This window comes from Nyctibius grandis, chromosome 2 (assembly GCF_013368605.1).
Source record: "Nyctibius grandis isolate bNycGra1 chromosome 2, bNycGra1.pri, whole genome shotgun sequence".
In the NCBI taxonomy this organism is placed as follows: domain Eukaryota; kingdom Metazoa; phylum Chordata; class Aves; order Nyctibiiformes; family Nyctibiidae; genus Nyctibius; species Nyctibius grandis.
In genome coordinates, this window is record NC_090659.1 from 111376103 (window position 1) to 111396093 (window position 19991).

The 19991-nt window shown below is 38.0% G+C and overlaps 1 protein-coding gene across 1 annotated transcript in view; it reads right to left on the reverse strand.

Annotated features, from left to right (window-relative positions):
* Positions 1-19991, reverse strand: part of DYNC2H1 (dynein cytoplasmic 2 heavy chain 1) — a 193292-nt gene that overhangs the window by 36996 nt on the left and 136305 nt on the right. The window contains exons 83-85 of the mRNA XM_068417541.1: positions 16455-16571; positions 4351-4560; positions 1410-1499 (exon numbers count right to left, since the gene is read on the reverse strand). Coding sequence (XP_068273642.1) covers positions 1410-1499; positions 4351-4560; positions 16455-16571 — 417 coding nt within the window. The remainder of the gene's footprint in view (positions 1-1409; positions 1500-4350; positions 4561-16454; positions 16572-19991) is intronic.

The following is a 19991-nucleotide window of genomic DNA, read 5'->3' on the forward strand; positions in this document are numbered from 1 at the left end:
TATATGGAAATAAAAACTTTTTGAATATACTTGGTTGAAAATCACCTATTACTGGTAACAATAATTTCATCCTGTTACACTCTGCCACATTATCTCCACTTTGTATGGGAGGTGCATTCCACACAGAAGCTTGAACTCTGGTCTCAGGCTTCCATTAAAAAAAAAATTGTCTAAGTAAAGAAAATGGCATGCAGTTTAGTCACAACCAAATAAAGGTAACAGTTGCAAACTGCAAGGTACTCTTTAAGATTACAAACACTGCTGGCTAAGCCACAAATGATGCTTTTTTTAATAATAATGACTATAACAGTCAGTCAAAAGACAGAAGGGAATAAGTTTGACTCTAGTTATATGACATCTATATAACATCTGAACATGCATTATCACTTGTTGCTATATATATTTACACTTTATTGTTTATAATTTGAGTCTTTTTGTGAAGGAAAGGATAAAGAAAAATTAAGCATTAGCAAAAAAAAATGGTTTCTTAACAAGAATATTATTAATACTTTGGAAACATCCATTTGATAGTTTCTTTAGAAAAAGTAATGCCTAGAAATCACGTGTCACTCAAATCTTCCTTCTGAATATGACAGTAAATGCTATATGTTCACAGAAATCTTCTTCATATCCCACTGGACAAGACTGTGTTAATCAAGGTCCAAAGCAGCAGCTTTCTGTTTATTGCCTGGAGGTAACACAAGATCTGTCCCTCCTAACGGAACCTTCCTCTCTGGAAGGCTCTCGTGGTTTCCTCTCTATGCATCCAACATGATGAAATCTGTTTCCTTAAATACTAATTAATTCAGACAAATGACTTTTTTTATTTGTCTGCCTATTATCTTAAATATACCTCTTCTGTCAAACAAAGTATAGCTAGATTTACCTTAACTAAAAATTATCTTCTTCACTGTCAGACTGTAGATTGACAGAGCTCTTGTCAGACTCCACACCTTCTATTATAGCCCCTTGTAAAACTGGAGAACGCAGATGTTTTATTTGATTCAAAGACTGGTCTTCTATGAATTTCTACATTATCTCTATGAGAATTGCTTCACTTTATCTCTTTATATGTATCTCTCTACCAGATTAAAGAGTGTGTCTTGACTTAGATGTGAAGATTCATCTTTCTTCCCCACAGTTCATCAGAAAGACTAATGACTAAAATCTAAGATGTAAATCTATCGTGAAGTAACTTCCACCATCACTGTTTTTAAAGTTACTGACTTCAAATTGCTCAGTCTGCTGTCTTCAGGTTTCTCATCTATCTTTAAATTTTTACGTGCCTTTTCACACATCTAAAACTCTTTGAGACTTGAGTTTGGAAAGGCCTACTGTAGTGCAATTCACACAATACACTGTGTCACTGAACACCAGCATGCTGAGGTAAAATGACTCTTTAAAATTACCTGTATAGCAAGTGCTCGAGCTACAAGACTTCTAAGATATTGTAAAGGATCTTCCGGACCTTCCCACTTGCTTTGCCATGTGACGGGACACTGAAATAAAAATATAGTTACCAAAAGCATCCATTTCAAAACCATCATCATTACATTTTAAGATAGCAATTTGAATGAAATGAATGAAATGTGATAATCTCGAGATCAAATATATCTACAAAGAAAAAGACAATACAAGTAATATAATGATCAAAGAATACAACCACTAATAGGAAGGTCATATTCCTGCTAATTATTTATGTGGCCCATAGAGATACAGTGCTGATGAAGAACTTACAAGAACCTCTGCTATTCAATGAGGAAACATCAGTAGGTTCGACAAACACTTCAAAAAGGCCTAAGTTGATTCTTTCTTGGAAAGCCACAATGCCATCTTTCAACTGCAGCCACAAATTCCCACTCCTTTGCTGCTGCCTCCTAGGACTTGAAGATGTGATTGTGTGGCTCTGTGGTGAAGTGAGTCTGATACATTTCTCTGCATGATTATTTTCTCATCATCTTGAAGTGTTTGTAGAACAACACCTGAGAATAAAATCCTGCAAGACCTCCCCATACAAATTTCTCATTGACTTTAAAAAGAAAGGCTTAAAATATCCTCTGTTAGATTTCCTCCTTATAAAATAAGGATAAAAACATTAATTGTACCTAGTCCACAGGAATCTGTAAAGCACACTGAAATGGACTCTGCAAGATTGTTCTCAAGTGAAAGGGAATTGGTATAAATCATTACCTGGGGAATACTGCACAGTACTGAAGATACTGAGCAGAATAAACATTTTATACTGTTTAACATTTACAGTTGCATTTTCAAGGCAGTTCACAATCTAATAGCATATGTGCTGAACAGATTTTCAAAATCTGATCACAGAAGTTCGTAAGAAAAAGTATCTTTCAAAGTAAATACTCCACATATACCTTTTATAGATAAAAACCAGAAAATATCTGGATCCGGGGATACTAACTAATAATGAATTGAATAAACTAGAATACATACAAGACAATTAATGAAGCACAGTTATCTGCATGCTTTTTTGCATAATTATGATTTTTTGAAATCTTTTTGTATTTGAAGCTATTATCCTTGCATTTTTGCAGACTCTTTTGCTAGATATGCATTTACAGGCAGCTCACCAATCTATCATTTAGAAGGCATTCGCCCAATGTTGCTAATATATTACTTACGTATATAACAATTATATATATAGTTGTTATTATGGAAGCATATTTCAGATGTACACCAACATATAAATTTTGCTCAAATAAGGCACATTGCTGAAACCATCAGAAGTCATAGATTTATTGAGTTTCATATTTCTATTGGTAATCTAGCAGCTTCTTCAGGTGCTATAATCTTAAAAGAACTACAACCTTGGTGCTTTTAAAATAGAAGTTTTTAAAAATAGTCCTTTGTTACATAACGCGTGACCACACTAAACTAAACAAGAACAGTGTATAGAAAATACATGGAACAAATCACTTTAAGATGATAAATATAGTGAGGTTTAGCTGCCATGCCAAGAGCATGGCATTAGCATCTCTGGAGGTCTGCTGAAAAGATTGCTTTATGGTCACAATCCAATAAAGTGATCTGTGTCAAGGCAAGTGGGTAAGTAAGCAGATGAAATGCCAGAAACACTTTTTTCAATACATCAGGAAGCACTGAACTGACGTTTGTGAGAGCTAAAAATGCATAGTATCTTTAAGTACATTTTTGTGACAGTGATCAGCTTCACAGCTCTTGCTACTTCCAGTTTAAGAGTGCAGCTTAAGCACACAAGCAAACCATACTCTCTTGTTCAGTAACAAGAAATATAGCTATAAATACTAAAAAATGGCCATTACATGTATCATTTGCATTCACTATGACTTGTACTTAGCACCAATTTCTACCACATAGTCAAAATGCGTTTAAAAAGGCATATTGCTAACATGAGAATGTTAATTTATTCTAATTGTACTGCAATTTTGCTAACAAATGCTGTCTTATGAATCTGAAAAGACAAAGAATTTAATTATTGTTTTAATTAGAAATTTGATATATCAATAAATGCATAACAATCTTTTTAACAATACTTGTTCCTCACATGAAGACAAACAAAATGTTAACAGGAATTATTGCGCATTGTAGGGCCAATCTCAGTATCCATGCATCAGCATCAACACAATTTATCAATTGCTACAGGTGAAACAAAACCACAGACCTTCATGTCAATGTTTGACTCTCTTTGGAATCCAATTACCTAGCTATTAATGACAGAGCATGTAAATTTTCAGTCACTAATTGTACCAGTTGATAAACATAGCCAGTCTGATGCCATAAAACACTGAGAAAGTACATGTACAAATTTTGGTTGCTTTTCTTGTATATCAAGAATATAGGGTGAGATGATAGGTTGATATGACAGGTACAGCTTGTCTGGTGTGATATGGCAATAATGCATACTGAATAAATGCTGAGAGCGAATAGTGATTACAACTGCAGTAAAACTTAAATTTCAAGAAACTGTAAAAATGAAGAAAAGGGACAGATTTACATGTTCTACTGGCTAATATATTTGACTTATCTAGCACGATTTGGTATTTGAAATGGAAATAGTATTCCACAACTTCTAATCTTATCGGATTTGTCTTTAAGAGAAAGTTTGATAAAAGTATAATATAGTCAGAAGCTTCTGCAAGTACTTGAAGCAACATTTTTCTGGGTTTTCATTACATAAAAAACATGGTTCTGTTTTAGAGTCACTATCAATAAAAAAACTACATTTTAGAGTCTTTATCAATAAAGGAACTTAAGAGCAAATGGTGACATGAAAATATGTATCAGAATTTTGTTCTGTTTCCTTGTTTTTTTTCATTGCTTATAATGTAAATTCATGACAAAATGACTTACCTTCTGATTTAGCAGAGCGCTTGCTAGTCTTTGTACTTCAGAACTCAGTAATGAGGTACCTCTGATGACTTTACTTAAGGAAGCAAGTGAGTGATGGACACTTTGCACTAGGCGAACGGCATTGAATTGTTCCAAAGTAATGAATGATAAGACTGGAGAGCCTTGTTGCTCCACAGGAGGAGACACCTTCTGATGAATCAGGTTAGAATTCTAAAAAGAGAACACATGATGTCCAGTTAATAAACTTAGGGAAATTATTACGTTACACAATGCATTATTTGTTTAATACGTAATACTTCATATGACCTTGTTAGCACTGAAGTAATTCAGATATCCCCCCTTTTCTGGCACTGGAGTAAAACTATGATACTTTCAGTATTGTCTGTGAGATGTTCAATAAAGGCACCACCCTTCTGAGACAACTCTGTCTACCCAATTACTCGAAAAGTACTGGAATGTCTGAAAAATCTTCACTTAGCTGAATCACTGCTTTTAGTATTTGTGTTAATGTGTCAGTATAAAAAGCAGTAGTGTACTCAGAATAACAAGACTGTATTGGGTACTATAAACCATGCTGCCAGATACAGCTCTTTCTTTGATAAGACTCGTTCAACCTGGAAACAAACTAAATACAAAAAAAATAATAAATACAAAATAAATACAATAGTATGTGTAAATCATGAGTAACTCAGACTCTGAGAGGTACTGCTGCTCTCACATTGACATTTTTATTACTTACTTCCATTCCATTACAGCCACTGAAAATCCAAATTTATTCAATAATTTCAAGAGATGGTATCATTTTGAAAATCTTAATTCATATGCAGCTTATTACATAAATATATTTTAGCATGTGTTCTGAAACTGCCAACCTGACATGTGACAAGATGCTGCACTGAATTCCAGTTACGGAATTTAAACCTTTATTAGAAAATTCTACAGGGCACAAATGTAAAAAGAAAACCTTAAGCCTTTGGGAAAAAAATGTTTTGCTATTTCAATTTCTAGTAATTTATTAAAGGTGAAATCAGATTTTACTTTCTCTGAAGTATCTCTTCTTAAAATAACAATTAGTTTTGACTTTTTTTTGAGATTAAATAAACTTCTGAATAAACTTCACAAGGGCATCTTGCTTTCCAGAACACACAGGATGTCTGCCTCCATAATCATCTCTAGGCACTGTAAGTTTGTCAGAACTTTCACGTTTTTTCATTTCAAGCTCATACTGCACTCAACTACCAAGCAAAAATATGAGAAAAGCTAAGTGAAAGAGTCATACTGATACTTCGGTTTATGACTGGTTAATATTATGTGTAAATCCTGAGTAACTCTGACTCAGACAGGTACTGCTGCTCTCACATTGACTCATTACTAAAAAGGTATACAACAGTTACTTACTGTTCAAAGTGTAAGAAACACACAGTATTTAGAAATGTTATGTTTTGTGTTTTGCATGCATCCTGAAATAACAGTACCAGTTTTGCTTCAATTTTTCTGATACCATAGTTTGTTAAGTATATATAAAACGTAATGTAAAACTAGCACAAGCTAGTCAAGAATTTCTTATTGGAGCATTTAAATGCACAAAAAAGGAAGAAAAAGATATTGCAACTTGCAGGCTTTGCTCAGTCTTTCACACATACTGTCATAATTCATGAAAAACTTTCTGAAAGAGAAGGCCTCTAAGTTCTTCAGTACTGTCCTTTACATAACAGTCTCCTATGAATTGCATATTCATTTCATCACCCTTTAACGCTTTCTCCTGAGAATTTGTTAAAACAACCCATCTGTCATTTTTATAGGAAAATTAAACATGAATACTGATATCAGCTTATACATTTAATGTTCTATTACATTCTCTTAAAATCCATTATGTATATAACTCAGATCAGCTTTAAAAATATCCTCATGACCTGCTTGGGAATTAAGATGAAGAACTGCTGAAGTACTGAGTGCTTTTCCTAACGGGAAGAAACTGAAGATAGGTTCTAATCTTTAACATTAAATACTATATTATGCTCCCAATATTAAAGTAGGTGTATTTTGAGACTTTGATCATTTTCACTCTTTCACTTCTGTACTCATTACTATCTCAGTACAATATAAGCCTTCATATAGTTTCACCTAAGCTGCTCCAGAGCTTTTCTTCGTTACCTTCCTAAACTCAAGCTTTTTCAAACTCCAGTATAACTACAAACAAACTCATATCCCTCCACTAGTTCTGCTGTTGATTCAAAATTCAACTTTCGTGGTGGTCATGGTTTTTAGAAACTTCCCAGCTCAAAAATTTCAGCATGTCTGAATAATCAGTAGTAACATCTAACAGGGCTTTGCAAAATACATGCCACTGAGAGGCAAAATGAGTCCTGCAAATTTCCAGAATATTTCTAAAACATATAATAACAACATATAAGTCCTCATTAATATATTAACATACAAGAACTATTTCCCACTTCAAAATGCCTAAAATGAAAAAGCTAAAATTTCCAATGTATATCTGCCATTTTTGCTGTTTGGCCACAAAGACTGTGACAGCTCTGAAAAATGAGCACAAAGGACTACTATTCACAGAATCACAAAACAGTTGAGGTTGGAAGGAACCTCTGAAGATTGCCTAGTCCAACGTCATGCTCAAAGCTACAGCAAGTTGCCCAGAACTGTATCCACTCAGGTTTTCAATATCTCCAAGGATGGAGACTCCACAGCCTCTCTGGGCAACCTTTTCCAGTGTTTGACCACCCTCACAGCAAAAAAGTTTTGTCTTATATTTAAATGGCATTTCCTGTATTTTAGTTTGTGCCCATGGCCTCTCGTCCTGTCACAGGACACCACTGAGAAAAGCCTGGCTCTGTCTCCTTTACTCCTTTCCCTCAGCTGACATACACTGATAAGATATCCCTAAGCCTTCTCTTCATCAGCTGAACAGTCCCTGTTCTCTCATCCTCTCCTCATATGACAGATGCTCTTGTCCTCTAATCATCTTAACGATCCCTGAAAATCCTTGGAAATAATTTCCAGGATTATTTGCTCAATCACCTTCCCAGGTGAGGCTAACTGACCTATCATTCTCTGGAGCCTCCTTTTTGTCCTTAAAGAAATGAGTGACATTTGATTTCTCCTGGTCTTCAGGAATCTCCCCCAATCACACTGATCTTTCAAAGATAATTGAGAGTAGCCTCACAAAGGCAGCAGCCAGCTCCCTCAGCATTCATGGGTGCATCCCATGAGGGCGTGTGGATTTGTTTATATTCTTTGTTTAAATATTTCCTAATCTGATCCTCTTCCAACAAGGGTAAATCTTCCTTGCTCTGTACTTTCCCACTGCTTTTGGGGACTTGGGATTGTTGAAGGCCAGACTTACCAGTAAACAGAGGCAAAGAAGACATTTAGTACTTCAGCCTTCTCCTTGTTCTTTGTGGCCAAGTTCTCATTCCCATTCAGTAGTGGGCCTACACTTTTCCTAATCTTCATTTTGTTGCTGATTTACCTGTAAAAACTTTTTTTGTTGCCCTTCTAATGGGTTAACAGCACCTTCTGCTAAGTTACAGGCTGGAAAGTTAACTCTATCCCAGCCATATCTGGCTGTGGTTAGGTTAACCTTGGCACCTTGCCAGGTGCCCACCAAGGGACCCTACCACTCCCCTCCTCAGCAGGACAGGGGGAGAAAATAAGATGAAAAATGTTGTTGGTCAAGACAAAGAAAATGTAATGAAAAACAGAAAAACAAAGGCTGCATGAGGAAGCAAAGCAAAACCAAAGGAGATTTATTTTCTACTTCTATCAGCAGGCGATGCCCAACCACTTCCTGGGAAGCAGGGCCTCTACACATAGTGGTTGCTTCGGAAGACAAGCGCCTTAATAATGAATGCCCCCCCTCCTCCTCCTTTCTCTTAGCTTTTATTGCTGAGCATGATATCTTATGGTATGGAATATCCCCCTTGGTCAGTTGGGGTCAGCTGTCCCAGCTATGTCTCCTCCCAACCTCTTGCCCACCCCCAGTCTACCGGCTTTTGCAGGGAATGAGAGGTTGGGGAGACAGCCTTGATGCTGTGTGAGCACTGCTCAGTAACAGCCAAAACACTGATGTCTTATCAGCACAGTTCTAGCCACAAATGCAAAGCACAGCACTATATCCACTACTATGAGGAAAGTTAATTCCATCCCAGCCAGACCCAGTACACCAGTACAGCCCTCCACATCCCTCACCAGATTCAACTCCAGGTATGCTCTGGCTTCCCTAACCCCATCCCTGCATGCTCAGTGTCTCTGTATTACCCCCACATCAGCTGTACCTGCTTCCTTCTCTTCACTTCTTTTTCACATTTGAGTTTTGACAGGAGCTCCTTGCTCATCCATGCAGGCCTCCTGCTGCCATTACTTACTTCCTGCATTTTGAGATTGACCACTGAGCTTAGAGGAGGTATTTCTTCAAAAGCAATCAGCTCTCCAGGACTGCTCTCCAGGACAGTGTCCCCTGGGATTCTTTCAATCAGGTCCCTGAATTGGCCAAAGTCTACTTTCCTGAAGTCCAGGGTTGTCATCCTGCTTTTTGCTTGTTTCCCTCCTCTCATGATCCTGAGGTCCACCATCTCATGGTCACCGCAACCAAGGTTGCCCCCACCCTTCACATTCTCAACAAGTTCTTCATTCTTGGCAAGTATGAGGTCCCGCAGAGTGCTTCTCCTTATTGGTTCCTCTTTCACCTGACTCAGGAATTTGTCATCAATGCACTACAGAAACCTCCTGGATTGCTCATGCCCTGCTATGCTGTCCTTCAAGCAGATATCAGGGTGGGTAAATTCCCCCACAGAGACCAAGCTCTGAGAATGTGAGGCTTCTTCTAGGTGTGTGAAAAAGGTCTCATCTATTTCTTTCTGATCAGGTGGTGGCCCATAGCAGACACCCACCATCATGTTGACTTCTAATCCTAATTCACAAACTTGCAACTGGCATGCCGTACATCTCTAGGTAGACCTCCATGCATTCCCACCAGTCTCTCACATAAAGGCAACTCCCCGTCCTCACATTGCCATCTTTTTCTTCCGAGAGAAGCTGTATCTATCCATGGCAGCACTACAGATGTGCAAGCTATCCCACCATGTCTCTGTGATGCCTAGGAGATCATAAATCTGCAACTGCATGCAAACCTCTAATTCCTCTTATTTGTTACCCATGCTGCACCCATTAGTGTACAGGCACATTAGAGAGGCACCCCATCATGGTGATTTCCCAGAAAGGGTGTGAGAGCTTTCCCCATAATTCTGTCAGGTAGGCACTCCCTTGTTTATATGGACACACATATGGATGGTCCCCTTTCAGCTCTGTTTTATTTATTTTGTTGGTGATGATTACAGACATACTTTGCCGCCAACCTGGTGAACTACTTCCTCACATAATTTTTGGCCATCTTCTCCTTACCTTGGTATTTCTATTTTAAAACTCTTCTCACCAAGCTGGCCAGCCTGTTGGCCCCACTTAGTCAGGTGGACCCTTTCTCTTTCGAGCACGCAACCATCAATCCTCAAAAAGCATCCCATGGTCACAAAAACCAAAACCCTGTTGCTGACACCAGCTGTGCAACCAGTTGTAGGATCTGTCCACTCCTCCTCATGTCCTTCACCTTCACTGTAAGGATCATGAAGAAAAACCACCTAGGCCCCGATGCCCTTAACCACCACCTCAGACCCTTGTAGTCATGCTTCATATGCTCCACGTTACCACTGGCAGTATGACTGGGGCCTATGTGGAAAGGCATCTGAGGACCAGACAAGCCTTGGCAGTCTTTCTACAATGGTCCAGATCTGAGCCCCTGGCAAGCAGCAAACCACCCTAGACAACAGATCAGGTCAGAAAATGGGAGCATCCCTCTCCCCACAGTAGGGAGTTGTCCACTACTATTCCTTACCGCTTCCTCCTGGTGCTTCTGTGTGGATCAGGTTTAGTTGGCTTGGGGGCTTCATTGGACAGAGCTCCCAGCCTCTTGTCAGTTATGAGGGCACCAAATCTGTTCTATAAGTGCAAATCTTGAGATGGAGCAGAAGCCTTCCTCCTGGTGCCAGAAGTCACAAGCTTCCAGCCTTTTCCATCCTGTAAGTCTTCACTTCCTATCCCAACAGACACAGACCCTGCCTGCACCTCCTTCAGGAAAGTTGGGGGCTTGGCTCTTCAAGCTGCAGTGTCTCAGAAAAGATCCAGCTAATCTATTTCTGATGCTGCAAAGTCTGCTGACCTCCTCTCACAGCTCCTTAATTTGATGATGCAGATCCTCATCAAGCACACATCTCCTGCAGGTTAGAAGACCACCTCCTGCTGCCTCAGCCTCAGGAACAGGCATCAGGCACTCCCTGAAGCTCGAGATCTGCAGAGCTGCATCCTCCTTCTGGTGCTCTGTCTGAGTCAAAGTTCTCATCTTAGAGGATCCACTGCTCCAACAGCAGCTGGGGATCGTGCCCTGTGGCATGTCACTACCACTGCTGAGAAGGTGTATCCCTTACTGAGCAAAGCTGCTGGACTTCGTAAGCTCTTCTGCACAAACTGCTGTGCCAAGTGCTGCGTGCATTTGCTGCCTCTGTTAGCTGCACTCAATACTATTGAATGAGAGATTACAATTTGAACTCATGAAGAAAAACAAATATTATTTTACACATTTTAATGTGGTATAATTCTTCAGTGGGCACATCACTAAGAAGTTAAATAGTCCATTTACAGATTTGTGAAATGTTGGCCAATATTAGGTAAAATTTTTGTTTTATCACTGATTTCTGAAATTCATAAATTCTATAGACATTCTATCAATTTAGCTATATTATACACTCTAAATTAGACTGATTTTTGTAGGATGAAACACTGATCTTCAGTCCAGAGAAATGCTCAGTCAAATGCTGTCTATTATTTTATCTAAACTTGGACACTAGATTACAGAATACAAAAGTGATCGCCATACAGTATTGAGAATGTACAGATAAAAATATGTCCACACTTAAAGATTATGATCAATTATCCCAGTATAAATTCTACAGGACAAACCTATGTCAAGTGGTAAATTTTGCTATGCTTCAGAATCATCAGCACCATCAGCAATAACTATTTTCAAGCTATTTCTAAAATAATCCTTTTTGAGTTAATCCCTGATTTACATACTCAGCACTGGAATAAAAATGTTTCAAAACACACTTAATCTTTGTCTACATACTAACAAGCTTCTGAGCGTTTGTTGCCTCTGGAATAAAAAGTAGCTGATTTTAAAAACAGGTTTGAATTTATAAATAGATTAGTTAGTTAGATTCAATTCAGATCTATACTGGACACTTCCTGAGTTTCAGTAGCCTGAAACAGATATTTGACCATTATTTCCAACTACCTTTAGTGACAAGTACATTTGACAGGTAGAAGACTAATATTTGCTTCTTGTAAATAAAATGGAAGGTATTGTCAGCATCTATCCCATCTGCCTCTACTTTACTACTATCTGTATCCAATAGATAAAAGATAATAATAATAACACCACCAACAACCACCACCACCATCACCTCATGAAGTTCAACACGGCCAAATGAAAGGTCCTGCACCTGGCTCAGGGCAATCCCCAGTATCAATACAGACCGAGGGATGAAGGGATTGAGAGCAGCCCTGCGGAGAAGGACGTGGGGATACTGGTGGATGAAAAATTGGACGAGCTGGCAATGTGCGCTTCCAGGTCAGAAAAGCCAGTCATACCCTGGGATGCATCAAAGGAAGCGTAATCAGCAGATTGAGGGAGGTGATTCTCCCCCTCTACTCCGCTCTCGTGAAACCTCACCTGGAGTACTGTATCCCAGATGGTCCAGAGGAGGGCCACAAAAATGATCAGAGAGCTGGAACATCTCTCCTATAAAGAAAGACTGAGAAAGTTGGGGTTGTTCAGCCTGGAGAAGAGAAGGCTCTGGGAAGACCTTATTGTAGCCTTTCAATATGTAAAGGGGACTTATTTATGAGACAGAAAAATACTTTTTACCAGGGCCTGTAGTGATAGGACTGGGGGTAATGGTTTTAAACTGAAAGAGAGTAGATTTAGACTGGATATAAGGAAGAAATTTTTTACATTGAGGGTGGTGAGACACTGTGACAGGTTTTCCAGAGAAGCTGTAGATGCCCCATCCCTGGAATTGTTCAAGGTCAAGCTGAATGGGGCTTTGAGCAACCTGATCCAGTGAAAGATGTCCCTGTCCATGGCAGAGGGTTGGACTAGATATTTTTACAGGTCCCTTCCAATCCAACCATTTTATGACTCTGCAGATAAACATAAAGCTTCCAAAATTGAGGGGAAAAAATTTTTTTACAGACTTCAGGAATAGACAGTTTTTATGATTTTACTTAGTTATACCTGGGAAATTATTTTAGCTCATGTTCTGTGCTCATTCATGCATAAATAAAATAATGTACGGTTGTTAACTTAAGCAGCAATTCAACTATTTTCTTCATTCCAATTACCAGGTCTTTATTTAAAACTTCTGAAAACAAACATGGTGCCTTCATTGAGCTATCAATACAGAATTAGAATGTAGAACTGTATGCGATGTATGTGGAATTTTTAAAGATGCCTAGACTTTTCCAAAGGTTAAAGCAAGTACTGGTTGAACAGACTACGAAAACTAATTTTGATAAAGGACATTATTCAAATTTTTTGAAACACTCAAGCAAATGTCCCCCCAAAAAATGCTACACAAGGAGAGAGGCCAACCTATTATAAAGGAGATCTTCAAAAGATAAAGAAATTAAGCTGCTAATGGTATAAAAATGTTAGAAAATTAATGAAAATTCAAGAAAATATAGGAGTCTTTTTTTTAAAGATATTATAAGCAGTAAAAATGTAGGTCAAACACAGATGCACACGGTGACTCTACAAATATTGGGAAAGAACATAGAAATTGCATAATTCATTTTCCTACATTTAAATTTAAGTAGAATAGATGGAAACCACAGGCTTGACTCAGGCAGGCATCTAGTCACATTTGAGATGATTCATTCTGCCTCTAGATGCTATTACAGCAGATCACAGGTCTCCTGCATTACCACAGGTCTCTCTGTGTTATATCTGCCAGGCCATGAGTATTTGCTGGTTTCGCAAATAGTGCTAGAAGCCTAATTTCTAGGAAATCAAATTGAGCCATCATGACAGTGTCAATCAAAGAGAGCATTTTACATCTCTAAAGAAAGTTCTCAGATACAGTATAGTAAAAAATGGCTATTTTCAAATAAACAAATCCAAAAGTCAGAAAGAAACTAGCCACTCAGCTCTCTGAACCAGATAAGCTACAGCGCAACTCACAGGAGGAAACTGAAGAATGGCAGGATGGTCAGTGGCAAGGAATTAGCCAGAGATTATCCAGACATTATAGATCAGTCAGGCTGATGCTAACGCTTAGTGAACAGATTGGTTTTGCAGCTAAACCAGAGGCCTCCTGCATCCATAGAAGTACTGCACACTAACCATAAGATTTAATTAATACTAGCTTTTTTTGGATGCAAACATAATACAGTAAGCATAGCAAACTATATATAAAATTTTTGTACTCAATGGGCCTGTAAAAATAAAATTGCTCTTGAACAGGCCACATTAACTAGGTCTTACACTAACTGTGCAAGGCCCCAGTACTGGCCTTCTAGAGTTGTTATCAACTTGTTAAGAGAGCTTGCTGTTTGATGTGGAATTCAGCAGTAGGTGTCTCCTGTTATGATGTGAAGTTGAAGCATGGGATAATAGCAAAGGTCTTGAAAGTATGGGCACAGGTTGAAAAGAGAGGCCTAAGAACTATGAACAACAAGCTGATGGTCACCTACTGGTCATTGAGGAAGGGCAACATTAAGAACTGGCTAGACTGCTTTTACAGAATCACAGAATCAACCAGGTTGGAAGAGACCTCTGGGATCATCGAGTCCAACCGTTGCCCTGGCACTACCCTGTCAACTAGACCATGGCACTAAGTGCCATGTCCAGTCTTTTCTTAAACACATCCAGAGACGGTGACTCCACCACCTCCCTGGGCAGCCCATTCCAATGTCTAATAACCCTTTCTGTAAAGAAATTCTTCCTGATGTCCAACCTGAACCTCCCCTGGCGAAGCTTGAGGCTGTGTCCTCTTGTCCTATCGCTAGTTGCCCGGGAGAAGAGGCCGACTCCCACTTCACTACAACCTCCCTTCAGGTAGTTGTAGACTGCAATAAGGTCACCTCGGAGCCTCCTCTTCTCCAGGCTAAACAACCCCAGCTCCCTCAGCTGTTCCTCGGAGGTCAGACCCTCCAGACCCTTCACCAGCTTGGTTGCCCTCCTCTGGACTCGCTCCAACACCTCAACATCTTTCTTGAAGTGCGGAGAAGCCTGAGAGCTCTTTGACAAGGGAAGCTGGACCTGACACAGGCCTTGTCTTTGTCCCCTACCGTTGCCCTCAAATCTGAGATCTCCTTTCATGTGAGTTTTCAGCTCTTTACCTCTGTTCCTGAACTACGGGTTGGGTGATGCTTAAGTGGGGTTATTTTTCAGGCTGTGGCAGGTACCTTATTGTGTCACTTGACTGTTTTTCTTTCCTGCTTAATTGCGTTGTCTTGTCTTTGCTTTTAACCCGTAGTTCAGGAACAGAGGTAAAGAGCTGAAAACTCACATGAAAGGAGATCTCAGATTTGAGGGCAACGGTAGGGGACAAAGACAAGGCCTGTGTCAGGTCCAGCTTCCCTCGTCAAAGAGCTCTCAGGCTTGGTTACCTCCACCTGGGTGACTGACCATCAAGGACCGTAGCCACCAGCGGTGACTATGCGGCTCCAGCTTCATGGTACTGCATACTCACAGCTAACTTATGACACAAGTTTTAAAGAATAAGTGCTTTGAATTTGCAGTGCTAATGATTAATAATGATAAAGAACTAGCCATTAGCAATGTGTGCTGTTAATGAGTATTAATGTAGTGCAGTTTTGTTTTACTGTTTAAAAATGGCCTCATTTATCAGTCTTCCAAACATTACAATCAAAATCTAATTTTCTGATTGCATATGTATATGCAACAGTTTCATCTGAGCTCTTGCAACGAAGGTTTGCAGGCCTAAAGGCATATTTAACTCTAGTCAGTAAGATGTAATGGAAGGTGTCACAGTGAAATATACTGCTTTTTCTTACAGGATCACAGACCTGGTTAACAGCAGTCCATGTTCAGAGGCCACAGATTTCAACACGAAGTTATTTAGTACCAAAAGATTATTTTGACAAAAACATGATGTATCATACACTTAGCATGGAATAAATGAGAATTTAATGAGAGGTTTCAAAATGTAATGGCAAATTCTAATATGCACCTCATGTCACTTCTTTGTATATAGTTATTTGAGTAAGGGAAAGGTTTTTCTCTTTCCAATTTTGTTGTATACAAGACATGTTTATAGGCCATGATGTCTGTGATCTGTTACTTATCACTGAGGAGAAAAATAACGGCCAAACGTCTAGATAGGCACCTAGCATGAGGTGACAGGGATCCTTCCCAAGCATGCGTAGTATCTGCATTTCAAAGAGGATTCACGCATTGCAGCTAAACAGACACACACAATAAGAATTCAATGGTTGGAAATCAAGCTTTACAACATGTGTAAAAAAACCCCACCAAAACAAACCAGCCCAGAATGACAAAGGAACAAAAAGGAAGTGATATTGGATATTGCAAGCATTGTAGCAAGGATTTTAATGAACCTCAATTTAAAGCTAGTATCGTGTTTCAATATTATACAGGAAAAATTTTAGTATTTAAAATCATAAAACATTGCCTTGTGAATATGAGAGAAATGAAGAGACTAAATTCACATCTAAAATATATTAGTGTTCTTCTTGGAAACACATACAAGATGTTAGTCTTGTGTCTTGTGAGTGTGGTCTCACCTCCACATGGAGAAAAAAGCGATAGCCTGTTATCCCACATACACACTTCATAGCTAATTACATACATGTAACACTGTACTTCCCACTTCAAATGCATTTAATTTACTTTTTCACTTTTTATGTTTCAACATTCAAGATAATTCCTCAGACCTGACTTCTAACATAGTTACTGGGAAAAAGTCGTCTTTTCAAATTAGCTACTTTCTCACCTGATTAAGTTTCTTCCATAGGTTGAGAACAGGAGAAAGTTCAGTAGACCATATTTCTCTGTCAAATTTGCAGCCAGCAGTTACTGACCTGCTCAGGATCCGAAGCTGTGAAATGACCTGCATGATGAGAACACAAATGCAAATCTTGAAGAAGGATAAACAAACTTCTTTTAGTACAAAAATGTGATAAAATAGCAAATACTCTCTGATTTATCTATGGACTATACTTTTCTGCATACTCAATTACTAATCACGATCCATTCAAAACACAAACAATACCCATGTCCAAATATAGAACAAATAAAATCCATATTTTTCTTATCACAGTCATTGTCTTTGTTCAACTATAATTTAAAAACTAATGAGGTGTAGAATTAATTAAAAGGCCTCTTTTTTCACAAAATCTACACAAAACTCAAGCTCTGCCTTTAACTAGTCTCCATCTGTAATTAAAAAAAAGAAACAAAAAAACAGACTATGTTACTAAATACATACAGTACCTACCAGGCATCAAAACTCCAAGACAATTATAATCAATTCATTCTGATCTCCCACAGATCTCTTACTTAGATATTCATGCTACCTCAAATTATTTAAATGCATATTTATTAGTTTAAAGAAAGAAAGCAAGCAATTAAAAGAATAACTGCAAAACTTTCATAAAGAAGGGGAGCTCCCAGTTCATTAGGTCCAACTGCCTTTTACTGTTAGCAACTGGTAACTCCACACATAAACTGATCAAATATACGTATACATTTATAAAGAAAGAATACTGAAATTAAAATTCTTCAGTGATATTGCCATGTGTTCCTTAAACTGCACACAAAACCCCTGGTATTTTTAGGTATTTTAGCTAAATTTTAGTTATTTTTCACAGTGCATTTTTTGCAAGACATGTTACAGAACAACTTACTAATTCTCTCCTCTTTCACTTGACTTCAAAGAATTAAACTTGATAATAAAAAATGTATTTATCGTTCAGAAGGACTGTACTATTTAATTGTTAGACAGAATGAGGCAGGAAGTCAAGTTGTTTCTGCTGGGTTTTGACTTATTTTCTGTTCTTGAAAGATGTTCACTGATGTAGTGTTTTCTTTTGTTTTTCCTTTTCTTTCACTGAAGCAAACAGCAGCTTCTTATTTATCAGCTTTAATAGGGACTATGAAGCACTACAAGATGATAGTACACTGAACCATTATTTTAACTTCTATAACATTTACTATAATTTTATTCTTATATTAAATGTCTTATAAGACATAAACCAAAAGATAAATACATATAAAGTATAAATATAGAAGAATCTATCTGTGTAACATATAAACCTGTATTTAGAAAAACAAGTTTAAAAATACTTTTAATTAAGCTAAAATAGTATTTTTTTTCATGAAAAGCTCACTTCTTAATATAATGTTAATTCTGTTAGTTCCCTCAGAAATGACAGTATAATCTATTGTCCTAGAGAATCACACATACTCTGTGATGCCAGATCTCAGAAATGATGAAAATAGGATTTTTATTTCTCTGTTATATTTTAAGGAATTAAAAATGAAATTAATTCCAAGTCCTAAAAAACCACTATTAGTTGATGAAAGTCATAGTCTACTATAACAAAGTACTTTAGTCATGACCCTGCAACTTGGTTTGCCAAGAGTAACTGCATGCATACCTAACAGATATCTGGAAGAAGCATCTTACTGTACTAAAACCTTACTTTTGTCTAGTCTGAAGTAAACCCCCAGAAAGGAAGGCAAGGAGAAGTTGCAGTCAAAGCAAAGGAGTAGCTGGAGTGAACAGAACTTTGCCTAGGAAAGTTACAATCCAGCTTAGAGCTTACAGACAGAGATCAGAGGACAGACCAAAATGGTGGTGCTTTAGTAGGTGTGTGCTACAGAATCCTTGATCGAGAAAGTAGAGGAAGTCTTATTCGGACAGCTTGAAGGAGCCCAACAATCACACGCCTTCATACTCACAGGATATTACAACCAACACAGTACCTGCCATGAGGGCAATATGACAGGGTGCAAGGAATGCAGATTTCCAGAATTTGTTAAAGACAGTTTCTTTATACAGGCAATCAATTAGCCAACCACGGGAGATGCTCTACTGAAACTGTTGCTAATAAACAATGAAGAACTGGTAGAAGATGTGAAGGTCAAGGGTAGCCTTGGCTGCACCAACCATAAGACTGTGGAGTTTAAAATTCTGAGAGAAGAGAGCAAGGCAAGTAGTAAAATCACAACCCTGGACCTCAGGGGAGCAGATTTTAGCTTAGTCGGGCATCTTCTTGGCAGGATCCAAAGGGCAACTGCCATGGAGGGCAAAGGGCACCAGGAGAGTTGGTTAATCTTCAAGAACAAATTCCTCAAAGCATAAGAACAGTACTTTCTGATGTGCAGGAAGCAAGCATGATAGGCAAGCCAAAGAACAAGCATGGCAGAAGATCAATATGGATGAAGAGGAAGCTAGTGATCTCAAATGTAAAAAGGTAATCCACAGCAGATGGGAGCCTGGATGGACTACCCAGTAGGGACATAAAGACATGGCTCAGTTGTGTTAGGATGGAGTGAGGAAAGTCAAATCTCATCTGGGTTTGAAACTAGCAATGGATGTGAAGGCCCACCAGAAGGGCTTCTGCAAGTATTCTGGTAGCTAAACGGAGGAAAAGAAAATATGAGCCACTGCTCAGTACAGCTTCTGTTATGGAAAATATTATTTCATCCTCTCGTTCTCATAACTTAATTTTAAACTTTCAGAATTCTTTGTGTGCTCCAGCTATTGTGTATAGCAGAAGATTCTTGTTTAATTTAGCAAAAAAATATTTTCTCTGATTAATGTTTTGATCATAGTATCTTTATCATTCCTGTTATTCTTCTTCCTTTTCACTTTGCACACATGCGAATGTTCTGACAAGCAATACAGATAATAAACACACATTTGTGCCTTCCAGATATCATTCTTTTAGCTATAGTTCTGGCTCTTAGAATTTGTTTTTGGATAGTTGCCTGCCATCATTTGCAAAGAAATAAAACATTTATACCAAATATACTTTAACTGGTAATTCAGTATGCAGTACTTCATATAAACTTGCATATTTATACTACAAAGCTGCAAAATGTTTATACAATTGCTTTGTGTATATGAGGAATTGAAAATAGTAAGTATTGTATTCTTTTTAAGTGCCTTCAGAGGTATAAACACTTAGCTCCATATAGCTGAAATGAATTTGAGAAGTAGTGACTGCAAGATCAAGTAATTAAAGTGTTTTCTAACTCTAGTGTATAGGGTTAGCTGTCTATTTCTAATTACTTCTTCAGTGCATCTGTATCTGTTTCTGCTTTGTATATGTTATCAAAGTAGCTCAAAAATATTGGGATGTGATTATCAAAAGTTAAGCACTTAAATTAAAAATACTGAATCAAAAGAAATCAAGTTTTAACTCTCAGTGTTCTAGAGTACTGTAACGTACTATGATCTTTATCAAATGTTAATGGAAATACTTTAACCCTTTCCAGTTCATCCTATTTCTTCTCTCAAGTA